General features: G+C 43.1%; 4 protein-coding genes across 6 annotated transcripts; 3 read left to right on the top strand and 1 right to left on the bottom strand.

Moving 5' to 3' along the window:
• Positions 1-344: 344 nt before the first annotated feature.
• On the top strand, positions 345-1,520 carry LOC109640010 (snRNA-activating protein complex subunit 1-like). Its single transcript, XM_020103782.2, has one exon. The coding sequence runs from the start codon at positions 437-439 to the stop codon at positions 1,508-1,510; it is 1,074 nt and encodes a 357-aa protein (XP_019959341.2). The 5' UTR covers positions 345-436; the 3' UTR covers positions 1,511-1,520.
• Positions 1,521-1,822: 302 nt separating this feature from the next.
• On the top strand, positions 1,823-5,322 carry arl9 (ADP-ribosylation factor-like 9). Its single transcript, XM_020103786.2, has 4 exons — positions 1,823-2,262; positions 2,616-2,793; positions 2,884-3,059; positions 3,412-5,322. Exons 1-4 carry the CDS (start codon positions 1,978-1,980, stop codon positions 3,586-3,588), a joined length of 816 nt encoding a protein of 271 aa, XP_019959345.1. The 5' UTR covers positions 1,823-1,977; the 3' UTR covers positions 3,589-5,322.
• A 136-nt stretch (positions 5,323-5,458) lies between these two features.
• LOC109640005 (theg spermatid protein like) lies at positions 5,459-20,063 on the top strand. Of its 3 annotated transcripts, none has more exons than XM_069532060.1 (9): positions 5,629-5,781; positions 5,852-5,882; positions 6,767-6,823; positions 7,196-7,330; positions 8,422-8,532; positions 10,066-10,207; positions 10,718-10,852; positions 11,320-11,474; positions 18,105-20,063. In XM_069532060.1, the coding sequence occupies exons 1-8, from the start codon at positions 5,763-5,765 to the stop codon at positions 11,449-11,451; spliced, it is 762 nt and encodes a 253-aa protein (XP_069388161.1). In that variant the 5' UTR covers positions 5,629-5,762; the 3' UTR covers positions 11,452-11,474; positions 18,105-20,063. The 3 variants fall into 3 exon arrangements, with proteins under 3 accessions (XP_069388162.1, XP_069388161.1, XP_069388160.1); XM_069532059.1 differs by lacking the exon at positions 18,105-20,063 and adding an exon at positions 15,564-16,290; XM_069532061.1 differs by lacking the exons at positions 6,767-6,823; positions 18,105-20,063 and adding an exon at positions 15,564-16,290 and having other exon boundaries at positions 5,459-5,781.
• hopx (HOP homeobox) lies at positions 16,919-22,683 on the bottom strand. The gene is made up of 2 exons (XM_020103779.2): positions 22,279-22,683; positions 16,919-17,211 (listed from the first exon to the last, which is right to left on the bottom strand). The coding sequence occupies exons 1-2, from the start codon at positions 22,423-22,425 to the stop codon at positions 17,134-17,136; spliced, it is 225 nt and encodes a 74-aa protein (XP_019959338.1). The 5' UTR covers positions 22,426-22,683; the 3' UTR covers positions 16,919-17,133.
• Positions 22,684-22,936: the final 253 nt, after the last annotated feature.

Below are 22,936 nucleotides of genomic sequence, written 5' to 3'. Positions count from 1 at the left end.
AAATATATGAATAATTGTATGTATACATTTATTATTGTATACTGTATTGTATTATTGAGAAATACATTTATAATTAAATGTAGAAATTCATGAATAAATTAACCTCCAAATGAAAACATGTAGAAATACAGGAACTGTATGTTTCATTTCCGAATTGTATTAATTAATTACTGGATTTATTTATTTATTTAAACTTCTTAGATCTCTTTCATCCTTAATAGCGGAGCCCGTCAGTGACACGTCGACAAACAAAGGTTTAAATTAGCTTTCTCACCTGATTGGATAATTGATCTGATTATCCCCGCCCACTCGTACACCCAGCTGTGTGGTGATTGGCTGAAATGGAGCCTCACCTGCCTGGACTCTGCTCAGCTCCTGGTTTTGAGCTGAGCTCCTCAGATCTGCAGCGGTTGCATCGTGAGCCGTTGTGGACACGATGCCTCGTCTTCCGCCCATTTACACAGATTTCTTCTTCCACCCTCTGACGGAGGACGTGGAGCAGCTGCTCGCTCGGTTCCAGCAGGCCGACTCTGTGAGGTACAAGGTGTTTTCAGCCATCTGGAGGAACATGGGCCTCTCCGACGTCTTCTTAGGCATCACAAGTACGGGTGAGAAGAAGAGATTCAGCAGGGTGACGCTCGCCACGGCCATGAAGTACTTCCTGTCTCCGTACAGCTACCAAATCAGAGTGGGGGGCCTGTACTTGATGTTTGGTTTCTACCACACGCAGCCTGCTGTTCCACCTGCGAAGGTCAGAATCGCTCTGAAGGACTGGGACCAGGTTCAGAAGTTCCTGAAGGATTCTGTGGAGGCTGGGCACCATGATGTGCTTTACATCTACAAGAAGCTGGTGTCCATCAAAGCCATTCACTACACCGCCATGCCTCATTTCCTCAGCTTCCAAAAGCAGAGGAAGCCAAAGAAGGAGCCGGTGTGTGCCCAGTTTCTGGGGAGGACCACCGCCGTGCAGGAGCTCGTCTCCGCAGACTTCCTGGAGGAGATGAACAACGTCCAGGCCCAGTATGAGAAGCTGAAGGAGGCCACGGTGAAGGTCAGCAGCCAGGTCACCATGACCCAGCAAGACTTTGTCTCCCGCCTGAAAGACTGCATGTACGAGTTCCTCACATGGCAGCAGAAGACGTTCTCGCAAAACGGCAAAGACAAGAACTCTGGGGATGATGATGAGGAGGAGGAGGAGGAGGACGAGGACAAGAAGCAAAGTGAGGAGGAGTCCAGCAGCAGGGCCAGGCTCCTGTCCTCCATCAAGAACAAGAGCTACAGCGGCGTCCAAGAGGCGCCCAAGTCCCGGAGGCACCGCCAGGCCGAGGTGGTGGACTCCTCCGGCACGGGAGCGGAGCACGCTCAGGAGACTGTGGCTGTCCACAAGAAGAGGCCTCCATCACTGCGGGCCCGGACCAGGCAGAACCTCAGGGTGGTGCCCGAGAAGAACAAGCTCAACGCCTGGCTCCTGACTGCTCCTGAGAAGACGACGACGACGGGGGACTGGTGAGGGGGGGGGGGGGGGGGGGACAACCAGGAAGCACCGTGATGGGAGGGAAGGGAGGACGACAGGTTTCGTATTCTGTCCTCACAGGTTCTGTCCAGCTCGGTTCTTTGAAAAACGACTTTTATTTTCTAAAGAGTTGGATTTAAGTTGATTTTCTCATCCTGTGTGTGTTGAGTTATTGTATGAACAATATTATTTTGAGATCCTGTCAATCCCAAATAAATTATCTGATCTGCTGAAGCATGTTTTCTCACTTTCTCTGTAAAGGGGGGGAAGTAGCGCCCCCTGGTGGCCCAGACTGTGGTAGTGCATCAACAAAGAGCAGCAAACAGGCCGGAAATGAGTTCCTGCAGCTTCCTGTTTGTTAATCCACTTGTTGATGAGCTGAGCAGCAGCAGGAGGCGAATTTAAAACTTTACAGACAGCGATGTCCGTCTGACCCTGAGCAGCGAAGCCGGGAGCCGAGCACCATGGTCGGGTGGAAAGAAGCCGGAGTCCTCGGTGCCTCCGCGGCTGTGGCGGGGGGCGTCGCGTATCTTATCTGGAACTACGCGTCCTTCTCCGGGCAGAAGACGCCCGAAGCCCGGGCCGGAGGAGGAGGAGGAGGAGGAGGACAGGAGGGAGAAGAAAGGAAGGAGGAGGATGGAGAGAGACGGAGGAGAAAGGAGGAAGAGGAGAAGATAACAGAACAAACAGCTGTGGTCTCTGCTGCTGCTCCGCCTGTTGCTGCGGCCAAACCTCCAGACTCACCCGAGGTAAGAGGCCACTTCACCGGACTCGAGCTGCTGAGACTCGCGGGTGGATGATGGAGGAGGAGGAGGAGGAGGAGGGTTTGGTTTTCTGAGATATAAGAATAATTAAAGAAATAAAACAATGTTGACTTCTAACAGGGGCGGATTGTGATTCGATGGGGCCCCGGGCACCTTTATTTCCACCACACACGTTTGTGTCTCAACAAATCACGTTACCACACGTGAATTTAACGTTTATTTTAACATTACATCGGTTTTAAACTTTCAGTTTCGTGTTTGCATTGTGTTAAAACACTGAAACACCACCCAGGAATCATCTGATGTGTGTGTGTGTGTGTGTGTGTGTGTGTCCACAGTGCAGACCCGTGCAGCCCAGAGGGACCCAGGTTCTGGTTCTGGGTCTGGATGGAGCCGGTAAAACCAGTCTGCTGCACTGTTTGGCCACGGGCAACCTGGAGCACGACATGCAGCCGACTCAGGGCTTCAACGCCGTGTCCATCAGCAGAGAGGACCTGCACATCGAGTTCTTGGAGAGTGAGTGTGACGGCACATTTAAACGCCTCGAGTCGCAGGAGATAAAAAAAGCTTGATGGTGAACGTGATGATGTGTTGTGTGTTTAACAGTCGGAGGTAAAGAGGAGCTGCGGCCGTACTGGAAGAAATACATGTCCAAGGCTCTTCTGCTGGTGTTCGTGGTCGACTCCTCCCACCCACAGCTCTTCCCAGTTGCTAGGAAACATTTACACGCGCTGCTGACCTCTGACCCCCGCCTGCCGTTAATGGTGCTGGCCAACAAACAGGTGAGTGTGACAGGAAACACTCCAGATGCTTTTTAGCAAAAAGCCGGTGAGCCTCTCGTCCTAAATGAACTGTGTTCGGTTTATAATCTTCTCACTCAGCTTCACTCTGTTTTCAGATGGTGAACCCAGTTTCTGAGGGTCTGTGGTGTCTTCCACAAATTTTTATTTAGCTTTTTCCAATCTAAACTTCAAAACCCGAATATATTCAGTTAGATTTTATAAATCTTTAATTTCCAGAACATAATCAGGGTATTTTCATATTAAAATTCTACGATCTACATTCACAGTTTGCTGAATGTGGCTCCACCACACGTCTCCTCATTTCTCCGACATGCTTCCCTCTTGTTTCCAGGATCTCCCGGGCGCCTGCAGCATCACTGACCTCCATGACGCTCTGACGCTGTCTGAGATCGGAGACCGCAGGTTGTTCCTCATCGGCACCCACGTGAAGAGGGGCGAGGCGGAGCTGAGCTCAGGCGTTCAGGACGCACGGGACCTGATCATCCAGATGGTTTGCGAGGGCAGATAAGACACTCCGGCTACAGCTCGTCTGTGGTCTTCACTAAATCTTGTGTTTTCTTTGCACTTTATTGTTTTCATGACACCAGGTTGGCTGAAAGTCTTTTTATTTATTTGTGAGAAAATTAAAACATCTCGTTTTGGTACGTTAGAATTTTTTATTTCACAGTCACCAAATGACCAGATCTGATTGACACAATTATTATTTTGTTATTTTTCTCCCAGCAGGTGAAGATTAGATAAAACATTTTCACTCTACAGGACTATTAACGTTTGGTCTTAATTCATCTCTTAAGTTAAATCTGTTCACAATGAAACACGAGCAACGTGTGCTGCCTTCAGTGATTTTACTCCCGGCTGCAGATTGACTCTAAAGTTTGCAGCTCTATCACCAGCGGTTAGTTCGTGTCACGGTTTTTATTTCTTTTGAGTGAATGAAAACAAAAACAGAAAAGCACAGCTTTAACAAATGGTTATTTTTTCTAATCTCATAATGTACAGAATATTGAATACCTCATCAAAGACCTCTTCAGACCTGAAGTTAACATCTGTCCTGACTGGACCGATCACAAGTCTGATGTGTCGTCCTGAGATCCGATCACTCGTGGTCACAGGCGACACATTCAGGACCGGTTTTAACGGCAGGTATGAACACATACTTGACGCAGTCCACTTGTGATCGTGTCTCTCAGGACAGATCTTAATACCTGGTCTGAACGGGACCTAGAAGACAAAAAGCCGAACTGGGAAAAACATATCAGGCTCCGACACCTGCTGATTATTACATGAATCTAGTATTTGGTCAAAATCGAATCTGTGCCGTCACCAAAATTTCAAAGCACAAAACTGAAGCAAACTGCAGTGACATGAATTCTGGATGTTCACATTTAATTTTTTCTAACTCCACATCTCCACCGGAGCTGCAGACACAATAAATATTCATTTGTTATAATATTATGAATATTTAAAAGCATAATTCCAACAGGAAACCACAGAAGCAGGTAGGATTGAAAACAGTTTATTGAAGCAGCATGATATCGCTGGAGTGTTAGTTTAGTTTTGGTTCACAGCTTTAAAAGAACCTTGACTTTTACAACGAATTTTGTCTTAATCTTAAAAAAGGGAGTTTACTGTTTTTGACATGAGAAAATAAACCACAGGTGTTTTGCTTCATGTTTTGGGGGGGGGGGGTGGGTTTTATGTGTTGTTGCTGCTCAGAGAGAAGTTACCACTCAGCTTTGTGCTCGTTATCTTCGTCTTGTTGCTCTTTTATTTGGTGAAATCTGACAGAGCCTTCATATGTACCACTGTCTGAGGAATGTAAAACGTTTTTAACAGCATATCCAAAGTTTTTCGAAAACCAAACCATGTCCAGTTAACAGTTCAAAGTTCATAGTATTGTGTGTGAAACGATTCCTCTCAGTTTGATTTAGTTTTTACGAGGAGAATTTGGAAAGTTACACATTTTCTGATCTGAAGGCTCCAAGATTGTGTTCGTTCAGTTTGAAATAAAATAACAGACGCTACATAAAAGTCTCAGCTTTAATTTGACTTCAACTGTTTAACACTTCCTGCACAATTCTGTTTATATATATATATATATATATATACTCGACTCAAACAAAATGATCATATGTAATATCATGACCTCAAGATCAAAAATTGTGTAACGGTCCAAACATGTTCCCGTGGTCTGGACTGTTTGTACTGTTTTTCACATTTAAATAAAATATTTCAAGTAAAAGAGTTTTCTTTGTTATTTTAATTATTGAGCAGATCACATATTCACATACAGCACAGTCTCTATAAATGTGTGACAGTGACATCCACACTACAACCCATTAATGTGGTTAAAACTGAAAAATGTTATTGCAGTTTATCTGAGAATGTAGATAAATTTAAAAAAACCTTAATGTCCAGTCTCCTCACGTTTACATCTGGGATCTGATCAGGACACAAAGATGCTGCAGCTGCCGACATGTCCGCCGACCTCATCGTATCACTTTCCTCTTCGTGCGTTGGAACCCTTGAGAAGGACACACGGGTGGTTCAACGTCCTGACTCCAGTTTCAAGGAGCCTCAGGCGCGGCGCTGGTCACAAAAGACTCCGGCTGCCATAGCAACAGCAGGAGACCGGTGTGACACCATCGACAGGCAACAGGTCGCCTGACGCTGCGAGTGGAGATGATGCCTGAAGAACAAGGTAAACAACAGTTCATTGTATAAGATGTGTGTTGTCTCGTGTTCTCAGTCTCGTGTGTTGGTGTTTGCAGGAGTCCGGTCCAGATTCGGTCCGTCCAACAGGTGCTGTAACTTTATTCTTATTTTCTAGATTTGACTGCTCATAGTTTATTTATTTGTGTATCATTTCTAGTTTAATCTCTATATATTCCTGTATCACAGAGAAGAGTGACCGAAGTGACATTTAGATATAAGGACAAATCAAGAAAACAAAATATAAAACCTAATACAAAATAATTTAAAACCAAGGCAAGTTAAATAACATGAACAGGTTAAAAGTACTGTTAAAATAAACATGAAAGTAATTAATTAAAGTGCGTTTGAGAGACAGAAAGAAAAAACAAACAGGATTAAATCAATGGCAGTAAAATGATAAATCAGACCAAACTAATAACACGGGTCACTAGGATTAATGAAAGGCTTTCAGAGATTTACATTTTAAGTCGAGATGTTATTGACAATAATAAAAATAAACACAAGGTGCTGCACAAGTTAATTATGAAAGATGGAAGGCAACACATTTGAAGATCACTCAGCGAAGGAGCCCAGAAACAGAAGAGATGCAGTGACTCCAACGAGGCACGAGGAGTCACTGAAGAATTAAAACAATGTGCGTCGAAGGCTGTGGCCTCTGCAGCCGTTAGATCTCGACCCAACGTGACGTGAGCTCTCTTCCTCTCCATCAGGCGAGGGGAACATCTTTAGGAAGACTCGTGTTCCATCCCTTCAACATGAAAAGCTGCTGCTGCAGTGAAATCAAATAAAGTTGTGTCGTTGGGTTTGATCAGTGTTCACGGTGAAAACTGAAGAGGAGCAGGGTCAGGTTCTTGGATGTTGCAGCTCTGCCAGAAAGAAACAAGGAAACCCGCAGAGTGATTGCATGTTCCCCCCTGAGCCCAAAGTGCCTGAATATACACTTGTGTTTGACGCTGGTTTGTGTTCTCCAGGATTCTGGAGCTGGCGCGGCACAAAACCTCAAAAACAATCTGGGCCACGACTCCTTGGTGAGGAGCTTGAGTCATGCAAACGTCTGGAATTCTTTCCTGCACATGTAAAAACAAACAGCAAAGGAAGGATCACAATGGCCTCTGTTCCGCTCACGTTTGGTTTTGCAAGTTTTGCGGCCTCTGCTGCAGCTGCTGCCTCACGTGAGAGCGAATGTTTGTTTGTGGATCTGGTGTGAAACCGAGTCTCAGTGAAGTTTCTCTAAATCCAACGAGATTAAACTCAGATGTTTGGCGGAAAAAGAAAGAACAGAGGTCACGTTTGATTGAGAGCGTTATCGTCTCATTTGCCCACTCGAAGAAAGTTTATTTCACTTCTGCATTGGGAGATTTCTTCTTCTTCAACTAATCATCATTTTCTGTATTGATCAGTGAGAAGCTGAGCTGGGGGAACCAGGAGCCGGTGTGGCCCGTCTCCGCTCCGGTGCTCGGAGCCTTTCCAAGTGCAAGAATCCAATACCTGTCCAAGCACAAAAGAGACTCCTCAGCAAGGGACGGCCCCGGGAGGTAACTGGAGCCGTTCTGCACCACGAACATTATTGATGACTCTATCAAAAACGCATGAGAGGGCGGTGTGTTTGTGTACACAAGCTTTTTACTGATGTGCTGCATTGACGTATTAGTGGAAATGTTTGAAAGCCAAAGAGAGCAACAACCCTGAAGTGGCTCTGATGCTCTTCAGCCCAGCGTCGATGCAGGAAACTGTAAAGTGATGTTCAGGAGCGATGCCAGTCTCATCCGGATCCGACGCTCATCACCCCCGAGAGCTGTCAGCCTCAATCAGCCGAGGAGGAGGAGGATGAGGAGGGGGGGGGATGTGCTGGTGGAGGTAGTTACGGCCCCCGAGGCTTTTATTTTGATACTGCCTAAGTGTTTCCTGACTCAGCTGTCAGATTAAAAGCTGGGCAGCGTGCAGTGTAACTCAATCAGAGGCCCACACAGGAAGTGCAGCTCCCGTGATAATAACCGGGATGATAACTGAGTTGAATTGATGACGACAGTGATCACCTGCTGGGTCGACGTGTGAGGGAGGAAGAACCTGGCTCTGCTCGATGTAAACAAACCAACACGACCTTTTGTTCTGTCTGTTAATTACACGTCTGTTCCACATCCAGTCACTTCAGAGCATCTGGTCATTTCTAATCACATTATTTGGCGGCTGATCACAGTCCGCTTCCTGCTCCATTATATATTTATTTATTTATTTACATCTAAATATCTGGCTGGTGACTTTATTCACTGTCTAATATAGTGTGTATATATATATATATATATATATATATATGTTGGCTGGTGAATATGAATATATGTTTATATATATATTATAGTCTAGTAACTAATCCTTTACAGTTTGAATTGGTCACAGAGGATTTTGCACTTTCCCAATTGGAATTTTTTGCTTAGGAATGAAAGACATGAATATAAATATTTGTGTGTTTGTAGATCATTTTCCAGTCGTGCGTCAGTGGAGCAGTGGCATTAGTCCATTGTTCTGCCCCCCCCCCCCTCCTTCCTGCTGCCTGGAGACATTGTTTTGTCCCAGTCTCACAACACATCACACAATAATGGACGCGGTAACAGCTTCCGTTTTCCTGCAGGAAGGACGAGGAGGCGAAGACCCAGCGTCCTTCCTCCAAGACGTCCCAGTACCGAAGCTTTGTCCGCCTGTCAACACCCAGAGGAGGGAGCCACCGTTCCCAGGACGCGGGGTAAAAGACCTGATTAGATAAACTTAACCAGTGAAGTTAAACTGAGACACATCTGTGTGCTTTGAGTTATTTATAGTGAAGCTGCAGAGCCCAAGGAGTAATTCATGTGGGTGATTTTCAAATTAAAAGACATTCAAGTTGAAACTGAGCTTAATTTGGTCACATATGTATTCATATGTCAACCAATGAGTAATAAGACATTTCTGTTTACATTATTTGTCCACTAGAGAGCACTGACAAGTGTGTTTGGACAGTTGTCAGTTTATTAGGAACACTTTGCTAAAAGACAAATAAGATGTAATATGTTCAGTGTGTGTCAGAATAACACAGTGCAGTTTAACAGCTTCTTTAATTAGACGTATATATAACTACACTTTCTATTATGTTTTCATAATTGATGTATTCTGGTCTTATTTGTTTTAAATACAAACTTTCATCTGTCTTAACTTGTGTTTTAAATAGTTATGTTTTTTTTATTGTTATTGCTCATAACTAAAAAAGGAAACGAAGCAAGGAAGGCAGTGAGAGAGGAAGCAAGGGTGGAAGTACGGAAGGGCAGAAGGAAGAATGACCTTTAGCCTTAACTCCAGTTTGGATAACTGGTCAAGTCATACATTTGTTGAGAACATCTTTGTATTCAGACCACACACATTGACCCTGGAAGTTTCTCTATAAGGAAACAGTTTGTGCTGCAGCTTCATGTCCCGTATCTGTTTTAAAGATAATTTCCACATCCAACTCTCCACCAAACCTCAATATCTCCAGCTTTCAGCCGCTGGGGTCCAAAAAAGGAACCGCAGAATACAACGTATCATAAAGTAAAATATGAGAAGAGGCTGATGTCCAACACTAACGTCTCCCCTCGGTGTGAGGAAGCCAGCGTTTTGGCTGTGTGTTATTTCAGTGTCAGACTGTGGGAGAGCGAGGAGCGGAGACAATAGAGCTCATTGTCCAGGGTTCAGGACCCCTGGGACGCTACAGACAGCCGCGGAAGTCTTTTTATAAAATGTGAACACGCTGCAGCAGCCGCAGAACATCATGCTGTCGAGCATGTGCAGACTGAGACTCATCCACAGTTTATATTCTGCTGCTGTAGTTTCAATATGATGCTGATGCTTTAACATCCTGCACAACAAAAAAAACCAATGATAGTCACGAGAAGCTGAAAACTTAGAAGAAAAACAACACAAGAGAAAAAGTGAAATAAAAGAGAGAAATCAGAAAGAAATAACTTGACCAACAGTGAAGCAGAGAGGGGTAGTCATAATAATAATTAATGATATTTATATTACACATTTCAAAACACAGTGACAAGGTGCTTCACAAGTCCAAAATGAAAAATGAGTTGCAAACAGAACAATTCAAACAATAACAAACTATTTTAAGTAATTTGAGGATTAGAGGAGTCTCGTATGGTTATTTTACATTTTATTGTTTTGCGCTCTGTCCTCAGAAAAAGCTTTAGTTGAGCTGTATCTCCTGCATGTGGACGAATGTCTGTGACTTGTCTCTCTCTGGTCGTCTGTCCCTCAGGCCTCCTCACACTCCTCAGTGTGAGAACAACTGTCCGGTCTGGCACGTTGATCCCAGAGTGAAAGCTGCAGCGATCACACCTCGACTGCTGCGGCTCTCCATCCCCAAACAGACCCACCCGGACTTCCAGAGCAACGGAGAGGTGAGAACTTTTACTCTGAAATGAGAACCGTAACGTTTGTGGGCTGTTGTTGCTCAATATGCTGCTGAAAAAAACAGATTTATTTTATATTAATGCAACAAAACACTTTTATTGTTTGGTATTTAAGTTTCAGAATAGGCTCTTGATTATTTTACTTATTAGATATTTTTTTTAAAAACACAATAATTTGTTGCAGGGTGCCAATATGTGCACAGTGTCACCTCTTTGAATCTTTAAGTATTTCTTGTCTTTGCCTGATATTTTTGTCTTTAAATGACTCTTTTTGAATGTTATCTTATTTTTAATATTTGTATTGACTCTGTGCACCTGTGATGCAATTTCAATAGTTTTATTGTGTCTTAAAGGTTATTTTAATTCTTCTAATTTATATGAATGTCTATGGCTTTGTAAAGCACTTGTAATTATCTCTTAATTACTGATATTATGATTCAGTATCATGTTACATTGGGTTTTGGATTTTGAGTGTTATTCCCTCTGTTTGCTCCGCAGAGCGTCTCGTCCATCGCGTCCTTGGCGTCCAGAGGAGCTCGCGTCTCTCAGAGACTCGTCCAGCTGTCACTGCCCAGACTGAGAAAGAGCAACGTCTGCTGCGAGCTCGGGCGTCCGGAGGAATCAGTGTGGACGGTGAGATCAGTCTCTTCAGAAGCATCGATCCTGTGTCTCTGTTTGCTGTGTTTTCATTTTGTCCTCAACTAATGGATCGTAAACATCATTAGAAGGTTAATAATTCATTAACAGTCACTCTGGAGGTGTCACAAACACAAACACAGTTGAAATTGTCCTCTTTGTTCAACATCATGAAACAGAGGAAGATATTTTCCAGATGTTCTCTCATGAATTATAGACAAAGTGAATTAACTGTGGAACTTTCAACCAAATGAGTTTGATGCTTCCTCTGCTGTCCTGAGGTTTCCTGATCCACATCAACAATCCACAGTCTGGTTCTTACTCAGTTTAATGAACAGATTTTAAAACAAGAGTTTCAGTTAATTACTTTCTGACTTTTCTCCTCAAACTTCCTTCAAACTTAGCTGAAATTACCGTCAACGCATCTTGCAGGACACGGTGAAACCTCTGATGTGATTTCTCAGGTTTCTAGAGCAGCGAGAAGAGCGACGGCAAGTTCTCGAGTTAAGATGCTGGCGACGCCGAAGCAGCTCCCCAAAGACTACGTCCTTCCACGAGAGGCGGAGTGGAGCCGGAACTACGTCCTGTCTCCCTGAACCTCCGTCAGCATCACAACCAAGTCAGTGCTGGTCTCCTGTTTGCTCTTTGTGAAACATATGTGGAATATTTGATGGAATGAATAGAAAGTAAAAGTTAGTTTGGATTTCAACTTCTACAGATCTGCAGAATCAATGTTCTTCATTTGAGCTTTCGTACATCTTCGTCCACTCATACGATAGAACACTTCAACCTGAGCCATATGTTTATAAATGTGCAATGTCTCCAGACTCTAAGCTGAATCCCAGAATAACAATTTCAGCCTTTTGTTGGTGAACAAACACTTTAAGTGACATTTTGTGGACTGTTGCAGTTTCCCCTTAAGATTAAATTATAGCCACAGCCAACAAAATACCAGAATTCCCCTTTAAATCACAAACAAGAGAGGCCCTACACCCACTGACAAACCCCGAAGATGAGCAAAGACAACAGACTCAAAGTAAAAAAGGAAGTTATAAAAAAAAAAAACATATAAATTCTCGAAGGATTTGAAAATCGGTTTAAATTTCCAGCTCAGTTTGAAGGATCTGATCCCAACTGTTGCGTCTGTGTCTCCGCTCGTCTGTTGATGTCATCACCGTGTGCTGGAGACATTAAACGAGTTATTTCGGGATTGGGACATCGTGATTTATGAAGGATCGCTGCTTTAAATCTCTGATGTTTTGGCAGAATCGGTGAATAATGTCAGGAATAAAAAGAATCGAGCCTCAGTGTGATGCACGAGGTTTTTCCTCTGCAGTTGAGCTGGATTTCATGTTTATATCACAACCATGTGTGTATGGATGCTTGTCACTGCACTGATCTTTTATCCAGTGTGTATTTTAGCCCATAATGGGAACTTGTTTGTGAATTTCAACACCTGCTTTTGATTTGGGACAGATGTGTGTGCACGGAGAGCAGCTAGAGCGCCACATCAGGCCAGATGTGCACGCGCACGTAGAAGAGGACGTTTACCAAACCCGATCAGAAGCTCCCCTCTTTCCTCTCAGAGGTCGTGACTCCTTGAAAATACCACAATCTGGCCACAGTTCAGTTTACAAAGGGTTGTGGGGCCTCAGTTTGGAAATCCACAGTTTTTCCATAAAGCGTGGTCACGGCTGATGTGTGCAGAGGTGGAGGCGCGGTGCAGTAATTACGGTTGGAGCCCTGCGGGCGGTGGCAGCCGGCGTGGGCTGTAGATCAGCGCAGGTTTGTGGTGCGGCTGGAGGCCGAGGAGCAGACAGACATCAGAGGAGACTGAACCCATGTCCTGCTGGGAGGATGATCGGGGTTTAACCTGCTTTGGTACCTGGGAGGTAGAGAGGAGGAGGAGGAGGAGGAGGAGGAGGAGGAGGAGGAGGAAGTTTAGTCAGATTGAGCTCAATATAAACTTTTGAAAAAATGTTGATGCGTTTCCTTTTCCCGAAGACATTTACAAAACATATTTATATTTTCAATCATCCAGTTTAACACAGACACATTCTTCTGTGTAACAGCATCATCGATCATCAGCATTTTGATAATGATTCAGGTTATTTATATTCCCTTGTTCAAGTTCATCAAATGTTAATATCTGCTGCTTCTCTACGTTTGTACTGTTGGCTGAACAAAACAGTTGATTTAAACATGTCATGGCCTCTAGCAACTTGTGATTAATTGAAAAATAAATAAATAAATAATGGAGTCATTCATTTTAAACATAATTGCATCCAGACGTTGTTTAATTACGTCCCCACCCATGTATATGAAAGATTAGCAGTGACCACGTCTGTTTGCATGATACCAGGGATTTAAATGAGCCCTGGTTTTATTTTTCATTTGCATGATGGTGCAAGTCTGCAAACAAACCGTGTCAGGGCGGAGTTACAGGAGCTCGTTGGTAAATCTTCCCTGAGTGGGGAGAAACGATGCTGCAGCGGTTTTGGACTCGAGTCAGTTGTAAATAAATAACTCTGCAGGACTTCGCTCTGCAGGACTCTATTTATTTAAACATCATTTATGCAGCATGAGTTAAAACCACAACTTTAATAAGCCGTTGCTTCGGTTTATTTCTGTGTGTAAATGTTTCGAAACAGGAGAAACAGAGGAGTGAAAAGTTTTGAGTCTCCAGTGTTTCAGCAGCACAGCTTGTTAAAGAGGTTTTCATAAGTTTCATTGGCACAATTATTTCCTACAGGAGAGTTTGTGAAAACTAATCAAAGGTAGAAAACTGATGTGAGACACGATTCGGTCTAAATCAGTTGGTGAATGAATGTAAAGTATATTTGATTTATTGATTGATTGATGATTTTTTCTTCCCAGAACAGTTTTGGATTTGTACAGAGGTTCTGGATGTTATGACAACATCAGGCAGTTTATTTCCAGTTGTATAATCTCAACATTCTTTAGTAATTATAGTTTTTATTAGCTCATGTAAACGCTGCACATTTTAACAGCTTCAGGATTCAAGAGTGTTTGGTTTGTTGCCTCGTGCACAGAGGCCCTGAGACGTCCTGCACTTCACTTTAAGAAAAACAAATAGATGCAACCGGAGAAACACTTTTTAACGTCCACTGGAAACACTGAGTTGTGTTTTCTATTTGTTTTCTATTCAACTTATAAAGTAACATACTGAGAAATTAAAAATAGAAAGATTTTGGAAGATAGGAGTGAAGTTTTTGGCATCTTGGCATAAAATTGCTGCTTAATTATTTTCATAGTTGATCAACTAACTTTTTCAGCTCTAATGTGCACAGACAGCTGCAGAAAGTTTTAGAAACAGAGTTGAAGAAGTTGCAGGAATCAATAACAAACACACACAGTTCCAGGTGCACAAACTAAAAGTGGAAGTAAGCAAAGTTAAAAAAATAAATAAAGTTTTGTTAAACGGAGACGAGATGATCGGGGTTAGGATCAGTGTCACAGCAGAAAGTCAAGCAGCACAAAGTGAAGCAGGCCGAGTCTGGCAGCTCCTGGACGACAGATTCCTCACAGCTCTGCAGAGTTTTCTTAGCAACACACAAAAACAGCCTCCAATTCAAATTCTGCACACACGCTCAGCGGCTCTTATGGCGAAGCATCACACGCTCAGGTCGTCCTTTCACTGGAGAGACTCCAGGACAGACGAGGGGAGAGGAGGCCTCTGTGACCTCTGACCCTTCACTGCAACACTTTTAATGACCTGTAATATCACTTATCGAGAAAGTTTAGGTCTTTATAAAGTCAACATCTTATTAGATGTCATAAGCTGTGATGAAATAATCTTTCTGCTCTTTTCACAAACTCAACCATGATGGTAAATGTTTGTTTTAGTGTCTTCTTATATTTACTAGTGGAAAAAACTGAAGTAATCTATGATTCTTACAGTTTTTTTGTGGAAACTGATGCGAAGAACAAGTTAAATCTGAGTAAAGTCTAAAAGTGAATTTCAAATCAAGATGATCTGAATACTGAAAACTAATTCATATCGTCCTATATTCGTTTTACTTTTGTTTTTTATTTTCAAGATTTAAAATGTTATAGTTTACAGTTCATATAAAACAGTGGAGCTTTAAACTCAAGACAATGAGCTGAGGGATTCTTCATTAGTCACATGATCTCTACGGAGGCTGCCATGTTTTTTTTACAGTAGCCCAGACATGACAAACTAGTGATCCATCTGCAACATGCAACTTCACCACTAGATGTCACTAAATTCTACACACTGAACCTTTAATTAACAACCGGCTGAAGTATCATGTATACTAATACTGTAACAGTGTGTTTAAGTATTGTGTGTTTTGTTATTTCTATGCAAAACCTTAAATCCTGTGAGGGAGCGCTGAATGTTAAAGTGAGTTTTAGAATCGTTTAAATGTCAATTTTAAATGTGTGTGTGTGTGTGTGTGTGTGTGTGTGTGTGTGTGTGTGTGTGTGTGTGTGTGTGTGTGTGTGTGTGTGTGTGTATGTGTATGTGAAGCTGATGCCTGTGTAAACACTGCGGCCCGTAAATAGCAGCGTGTTTAACGAGCAGCTGATCTACCTGTTGGATCAGTGTTGGTTTCTGTCGAGCTGGTTGTGAGGACGTTCCCACGATCACAGCGTTTTTCTCTCCCGGTTGTTTTGGCAGGAAACCTCATCCTCTCTCTTTCTCTCTCTCTCCTCACACAAACAGAGGGAGCTCAGGATTTCTTCTTTCTCTGTCGTGTAAAACGAGCGACTGGATCCCACCTGTCCGGTTTCAGGACTAATCCAGAGGAGACTCAGGTGGAAAATACAACATGAGTGACGCAGGAAGAACTCGTGTGGAATGGTTATAAATGTATGTAAAGTTAAACGTCAAACAGAAATATCAGACTTTACTCGACTGTTGATTCGATAAATGCAACGACTTCCAGAGATTCTGCAGAGGTGAGGAGGCAGCTCTCTCTGTGTCTGAGCCTCACGTCGACTCTTCACTCTCTGGACCTGCAGATGAAATATTCTCCAGTCTTTGGAGCACAAGCATCTTTTTCTCCTCTTGGCTTCAGCTCCAGTGTCTGGACTCTGGTTTCCTGCTGGAACTCTTTCTGGAACTCGGCCTGTTTGCCTCTCTATTTCAGATTCCATTGAATTCCAGTCTAATTTATCTGATTCCACTCTCGTTTATCTTAAATTACTTGTTCGTTTTTCTTTGTTTTTACTCATTTTGAAAAGAATACAACCTTTTTATTTAGGTAGTGATGTCACCTCCGTATATGTAATAATCATTTACTTGTATTGCACTTTTCTTAACAATCTTCCCGATGATCCATGAGAATAAAAAACGACAGAACATGAGCAGAGAAAACAGAACAATTAAATAAACAGATCTCTATAATTAAAACAACCACGATGAATATAAATAAAGATATATCAACTCTGGAAAGTCTCTTATCAGCCTGTTATTATCGGTTTTCCAATAAAGTGATCGGGTTCTGCTCGAGAAATGTAAAGATATGAAGAACTTATTGCTTTTTAATGAAAGAATTATCGTTTTAATCATTGGACCCTCTCTGCTCCTCAGTCGCCTGTGAACTGATTTCTATTTAAAAGATGAACACAACCCTTCTGCAGAGCTCGGTCACAGGGACAAAGGGACAATGTCATGACATCACCGGCCACTTGAGCCCATGATGTTATTCACTGTAGTCCCCCCCCCCCCCCCCCCCCCCCCCCCCCCCCCCACCTCCACCCCCCCCCCCCCCCCTTCACTCCTGAAAACCTTCCAGATTCGTCTCTGGAAGTTTCTGGATCGCCGCAGCAGATTCCAGCTACATCTATTGTAACGGCAGCGCTTCCTTACTTCCTTTATGAGCCTGTGAAGCGCTCGGCCTCCGGCTCGCTGCTGACGGACATGCGTGTAAACAAAGGCCTAAAAACAAAAGCACAACCCCCCCCCCCCACCACCACCACCACCACCCTCACTAAAACCTCATCCAGCCTTTGTGTGTAACTCGGCTTCCTCAGTGAATTCAGACCTCAGACGCACAGAATCCTCACTTGACTCAGTTTAACTTATAATAACATTAATGTTTATTTCTGTAAACATGGGGGTTATAATTGGCAACAACACACAAACACCTTCACATTCTGTAAGTTAAAATAGCTTCATAGATACAAAAACGAGAGATGGGCACGAGGAAGAGGAGGAGGGGGGGTCTTCTTGTCCGAGGTTAACGGGGTCAGCTCAGAGCTCCGGGCGTCCAGGAGGAGGTCGGACAGTCTCAGTCCAGCACCGAGCCGTGTTTGGCGGGGAGACCCTCTGCCTCCCGCCACTGTGCGTTACGCTGCTTGAACCATATCTGGAGGAAACAAAGACACGGAGAAAGGTTAGAAATCAGGCGACAGGAAGAACAATTCCACGTGCATCTGTACGCAACGTGCTGCAGAGGCTGAAACTGGAGAAACATGAGGTAACCGGCCCCGGTGACAAAATACAGTCATGACACGAATCTTCCCGAGAAGGTGGAGTTGTGTTATTGTCAAGAATGATTTGAACAAAATACAGAGTTCTCACAAACCATTGTTCTGCTTTCTCATCCTCAGGCCTCATGGCAACACAATAAGCTGACACAATAACTTGACACAAAAACTTAACGGTTGGCCCAGAGCTCATTATATGAGTCATCACAACACGATATCCTGTTTGCATGTGGTTACGCTCAAACATGATGCAAATATGAGCTGAACTGAAGCACAAACGAGATATTCTGACTCGAGTCTTTCAAGAGTTTGGTTTAGTCTTTCATAATATTCATAAAACACAAGTGAAAAACTTCAACTTCTGCTTGAATCGTGTACACTTTAACATTTAGAGTACTGACAGACCTCACTTTATTTCTTAGATGGCCCCTCCGTGTATGAACAGAAGCGAAAACTAAAGTTTTGACTGTTTACTGCTCGTCTGTCATTAAATTTGTCGTCCAACTACTGTCTGTGGACGTGTAACCATGGTGTTAGAATACGTGAAATACTGCGTGATGCGTTAAAATAACTAGATTTACCAACAATGACCTGCTGGTTAACGTAAAAACATTGTTCCTGTGCAGCCGGAACTTTGGGCTGTGACGTCAGCTCCGAGATCTGAACTCGATGTGATGGAACGCGACATAAGATTTTAATATAAGATTTAAATATTTACAATATTTCAGGCTGGTTTGTGTTGAACTTGAGAAACTTTTTAAAGTTTTTTCAGTGACCAGAAAACCATCATCAGACATCCTGGAGCAAGAAGAGAGGGCAGCGTTCTCCAGCTACTTTTCTTTACGACGCTCATTATCTTCGAAACGACATTAAAGTCACATTTCTTGGTGTGTAAAGGCCGAATGTGGTCAGTGACTCATGCAGACGCAGCGCTGACCTGGAGGCTGTTGTTTCGGGGGGAAACCACAGAAAACAAATGCCTCTGTGTAATTTCAACAGAGACCTCTGGCAGTGACTGTTCCTCTGGATCCAGTTCTCCCACCACTCGGCTAATGACTGCTGCACTGAAAACTGCCGGCCAGATGATGACTGCGACACACACCCGTGACCTGCCGCCTCGCTACTCTGCGGTTTGCGTTGTCAAGGGATCCACAACAATGCTGACATCATCTCGATAACGCTGAGGGGAACGGGAAAGGATTGAGTTCTGCAGCTTTAAGACACGAGGCCCAAACTGGATGAGACGTGAGACGTGAACCTGGCAGGACGGACACATCCCCACCACATCCTTACTGAGGACATATGAGATTCCCATTTGGAGTTTTCAGGGTTACTTGAAATGCAGAGAAAACATCCCTTTAAGAAGAAGTAGCCTCTGCAGAACCCTGTGTTTCAGAACATCCGTTTTTTTTCAGGTCTTCACTAACGAAGCTCCGGCTTTGAAAGGTTTTTTCTCTCCCAGCTTTTTGAACGGAACTCAAATGTTTTGCACTTTCTTTTGTTTTTGGTCTTTCATCCGAAGCTCTTTGAAGTCTTGTAAAGCCGTTAGACACGTGCTATTTCTGAACAATAATGTCAGGATTTATAATCCCGCTGACGCACACAATGCTGCTTGTGTCATTTCCCGCCCATTGACTACGACTGGATTACATAACAAGGTCTTTCACCCTCCACTCTACCTTTAAAGCACTGAAAGCAAATAAGACGTGTGAGAGGAGCTGGAACATGCAGTGCAGCTGCCGCAGCACATTGTAAAGGCTGTTAATGTGAAACAGGGAGTGGAGGCCGGGGCGTGTTTCTTCAGCTAAAGCTTCTCCAATGAGAGCTTTGTCCACTAATCCAACAACACTCAAACTGAGCGAGTTAAGAAAACATCAGCTGGGGTGTTTTGATTCGGGGGTCAGAACTTTACCAGGCAAGTTTTCAACTTCACACACTTCTGACATCACCGATTCATCAGTCGCACAACAACACGACACAAACACCGAAGGATTCAGGTTTGAAGACTCCCTCATTCTCACTTCTGATTAATTAACATTATTTTCTTGGGTAATTGATTAATAATCTGTCGACAAAGCATTAGCAACGTGTTAAAAATCTTTCCAACAGCTCAAGCTGATGTTCACTAATATCTTGTTAATATCTAAAAATCATTTTGTTTGTTTTCTAACATAAAAAAAAAGACTAGAAATCAAAGAAAAGACAAGAAAAATTAGATAAATCTCCATATTTAAGAAGCTGGAACCATCAAGTTTGACATTTCTGTTGGAAAAGTGATGAAAACCATCGTGTGATTATTAGAATAGTTGCATATTAATAACTTTCTTTCAGCTGATGAATGTGTTGCTGCTGCTGCTTTGTAGACCAAGAGTAAAACAAGCTCCTATAATATAAAACACTTCACGTGACTTGTCTATATGAGGAGAAACACCTGTTTGCACCTGAGAGTGAAACTTGATGCAGATTTGTTGCTCTGCCTGTGTAACCGCAGCTCTGACAGAAATCTGGAGGAACCTGTTCGAGGAGTCGACGTGGAGCGACCAGTGACGAGCGTTCGTCTGAGGTACACCGGTTATTGATTGGTGAAGTGTTTGTACTGGGAGAGCTAATTACGAAGAGGACACGTGTCCCGGGCCACGTGAGAGCTTCTGTCAACGTGTCCGTCCACCTCGAGAAGCATAACAACTAAAAATTTGACTGTGAAATGAACCTGATGTCAACTCAAATAACAGAATTTACATGAACAGCCTCGTCGCTCTCCTGCAGCAAATCCACAACAGGACAAACAACTCAAACCTTTTGTTCCCAGAATTAAACATCCATCGTTGACTCTGCTGCAAAAGTACGACTCGTTTCTAGAGAGCGTTCCTTTCACAGCGACTCTATCTGCAGGAGGAATGCTACTGGAGGTGCCTGCATAACTTCAGCTGCTGTTATCGCTGCACTGAAGCTTCACATCTGGCTCCTGATGTGAGCGTTATTCAGACGTTACAGTGGAGGCAGAGGACATTCCTCAGATAGAGGCAGGGGGGGGGGTAGTAGAATCTGAATGCCTGAGTAATAATGTGATGTTTTATTTAATTAGATGACGGTTTTTGCAGCAATCTGTCCGGTCATGTGCTGATTCATAAGCTCATTGATAAAGACAAATATAATCAAGCCGGTCGATAACATTCCCTAAAAGAAGATGGAGATCCTTAATGTGCTTTTTGTTGTTTACATGCATCCTGAACTTTGTCTTTTAATCTCGTAAGATGGGATTTCTCTCGGGAAAATGCTTCGCAGTCAAAATCACTTCGTTAAACTTCTGTTGTCAAAGTCCAGGATGAACTTTTACACTGAAACAGCAGAGTTTGACTGTTGAGCAGGATTTTAAAATCTGTTTTCATATCATTTAGTAACGAAAAGCCGAGCTGCGACTTCACTATTCATGATTCTGCTGTTTACTTCTTGTGTTGTCCATTAAATGGAGATAAATACAAAGCTGAAGTATTTTTATTGTATCGGTTTTATGTTTTTTGTGTATTGGTTTAATTTTTGTGGATTTTTGGCCCATTTAAGCTCAGGTACTGCAAACTAGCTTACGTTAGCCAATACTATACTTGTCCTATTAAAAATAACGATATACATAATTGTTTCGTGTGAGTATTTGTCATTTCTTTCTTGAAAAATGACGATTAATTGGAATGAATGAATTCATTTTCTGTCAACTGATAAATCAACTAATCATTCCAGCTATAAATATAAATACGTGGTGTACAGGAGCCAAACAAATGCACTGAAGAAGTTTTTATCCCTCATACGAACACGTGAGCTCTGTGAGCTCAGCCCGAACAGATGAACGAGTGTTTGTGAGGATGAACTGAGTCGTGTTCGGAGCTGAAGGCAGCAGGAACCTGGACTCTGGGTCTCTGAGGTGATGAAGAAACAAACTGGAGCCGCTCTGCTGACGACCGGGGGGGCGCCACCTTTGTCATCAGTGTTTGTTTGCACACAAATGAGGATTTATTCATCACAGTCCACAAGCCGGTTCCATTCAGTGTCAGCAGAGCGGCTCCAGGTTTGACTTCACACATGTTGAGCCTCACTTTGTTTTTTAGAAAAAGACAAATACACATGTCCACGCTGCTTTTGTCCCCCCCTCCACAGCGTTTGGTCATTTCCTCTGAGGTCACTTCACTGGGACACTGAAAACAATCACGACTCGTAAACTCTTTACATGAAGTATTTATAGTTTCCAGTTCTCAAATCGAAGAAAAACCTCAAAAACAGCACAAAACTAAAGTAAATATACCTAAATACTGTAGTTTAGTTTAGTTGAGTATTACAAGTTGCATTTAAATAATAAAGACATAACGTGTACGATGTATAGTACTTTTATTATAGTTATTATTATATTATAGTTCTTTTATCAGCCAGATACTGAAAATACAAGCTTGCAAAATGACACATCTGCAGTCATGTTTTTGATGAACCTTAAGTGTATTTGTATTCAATTACTGACACAGTGTAGTTGAAATTAAGCAAAACTTTGAATACTGGACTTTTATTTGAACTAATATTAGTAGTTCTTGATTCTAAAAACATCTTATAGCCAAAATAAAAACACTTTCTACTGGAAATGTTCCTGAATAAAGTGCAGACTCAGTGGCTCTATGAGAGAATTACTGCTATTACAGCCTATAAATATCATATAGGGAAATAATACGTCTCAACTGGGACAATTACAGAAATAACTCCGATGAGAAACAAACTAAAGACACTTTAAAGTGCAGTCAGATGATTTCTTTACTTCAAGAAGTTCTACATGATCCGATCAGGACAAAAACCTCTGAACCAGGAGCTACAAGCATCTGGAAAACCTAATTCCAGATGTCTTCACCACTTCATCAATGACACACACAGAGACACAGAGAGGGAGAGGGAGAAGTGAAACAGTGACTCACTTGTGTGTCCTCCTCTGACAGTCCGCACTCTGCAGCCACCAGCATGAGCGTCGTCCCGTCCGGATACCGACATCCTTTAAAACTGTCCTCCAACACTTTGACCTGCTCCTCCGACAGATTCATCAGCTCGATCGCTTTGGAAGACATTCTCCTGTTCCCTCAGCGACTCGGGGCTTTTAAACAGATCGGCCGCAGGTTCGGTTCCGTTCGGTTCGGTTCGGTTCTCCGGAGCGAGCTCGGGGTAAAGAGAGAGACGTGCGCAAGGCTGGGACGCGCCGGGCAGAAGGCACCGCGGTGCGCACAGGACGCGCAGATGGAGCAGCGTGGAGCGGAGGACTGACAGCTCGGTCTGAGTGTGTGTGTCTGTGTGAGTGTGTGTGTGTATGTGTGTGTGTGTTTGTCTGTTTGTGTGTGTGTGTGTGTGTGTGTGTGGAGGCTTTACTACTGTCAACAGAAGCGCGTCATGAGGCCAGTCCCACCAGCAGGACCCTCCCCCAAACACAACTGGAGGAGGAGGAGAGTCACAACACATCCAGCAAACAGGCCAATCAGAGAACAGCTCGTTGATAAAGATCAGACACAGAAATACTTATTATGACTCAATAATTCAGCTCTATATTCATATCATGAATAACAAACTACAGATTCATTAACAACA

Source organism: Paralichthys olivaceus, chromosome 9 (genome assembly GCF_024713975.1).
Source record: "Paralichthys olivaceus isolate ysfri-2021 chromosome 9, ASM2471397v2, whole genome shotgun sequence".
NCBI classification, from domain to species: domain Eukaryota; kingdom Metazoa; phylum Chordata; class Actinopteri; order Pleuronectiformes; family Paralichthyidae; genus Paralichthys; species Paralichthys olivaceus.
Note: the sequence above shows the minus strand (reverse complement) of the source record. Positions and strands in the feature narration are given on the sequence as shown.

Bases quoted from the DNA above. Each gene is read 5' to 3' on its own strand.
- LOC109640010 (XM_020103782.2), top strand. From the start codon at position 437: ATGCCTCGTCTTCCGCCCATTTACACAGATTTCTTCTTCCACCCTCTG.
- arl9 (XM_020103786.2), top strand. From the start codon at position 1,978: ATGGTCGGGTGGAAAGAAGCCGGAGTCCTCGGTGCCTCCGCGGCTGTG. The intron at 2,263-2,615 runs GTAAGAGGCCAC...GTGTGTCCACAG, and splicing joins AACCTCCAGACTCACCCGAG to TGCAGACCCGTGCAGCCCAG. The intron at 2,794-2,883 runs GTGAGTGTGACG...TGTGTTTAACAG, and splicing joins GCACATCGAGTTCTTGGAGA to TCGGAGGTAAAGAGGAGCTG.
- LOC109640005 (XM_069532060.1), top strand. The intron at 5,883-6,766 runs GTGCTGTAACTT...TGTGTTCTCCAG, and splicing joins AGATTCGGTCCGTCCAACAG to GATTCTGGAGCTGGCGCGGC. The intron at 8,533-10,065 runs GTAAAAGACCTG...TCTGTCCCTCAG, and splicing joins CACCGTTCCCAGGACGCGGG to GCCTCCTCACACTCCTCAGT.
- hopx (XM_020103779.2), bottom strand. From the start codon at position 22,425: ATGTCTTCCAAAGCGATCGAGCTGATGAATCTGTCGGAGGAGCAGGTC. The intron at 17,212-22,278 runs GTGAGTCACTGT...TGTTTCCTCCAG, and splicing joins TGTCAGAGGAGGACACACAA to ATATGGTTCAAGCAGCGTAA.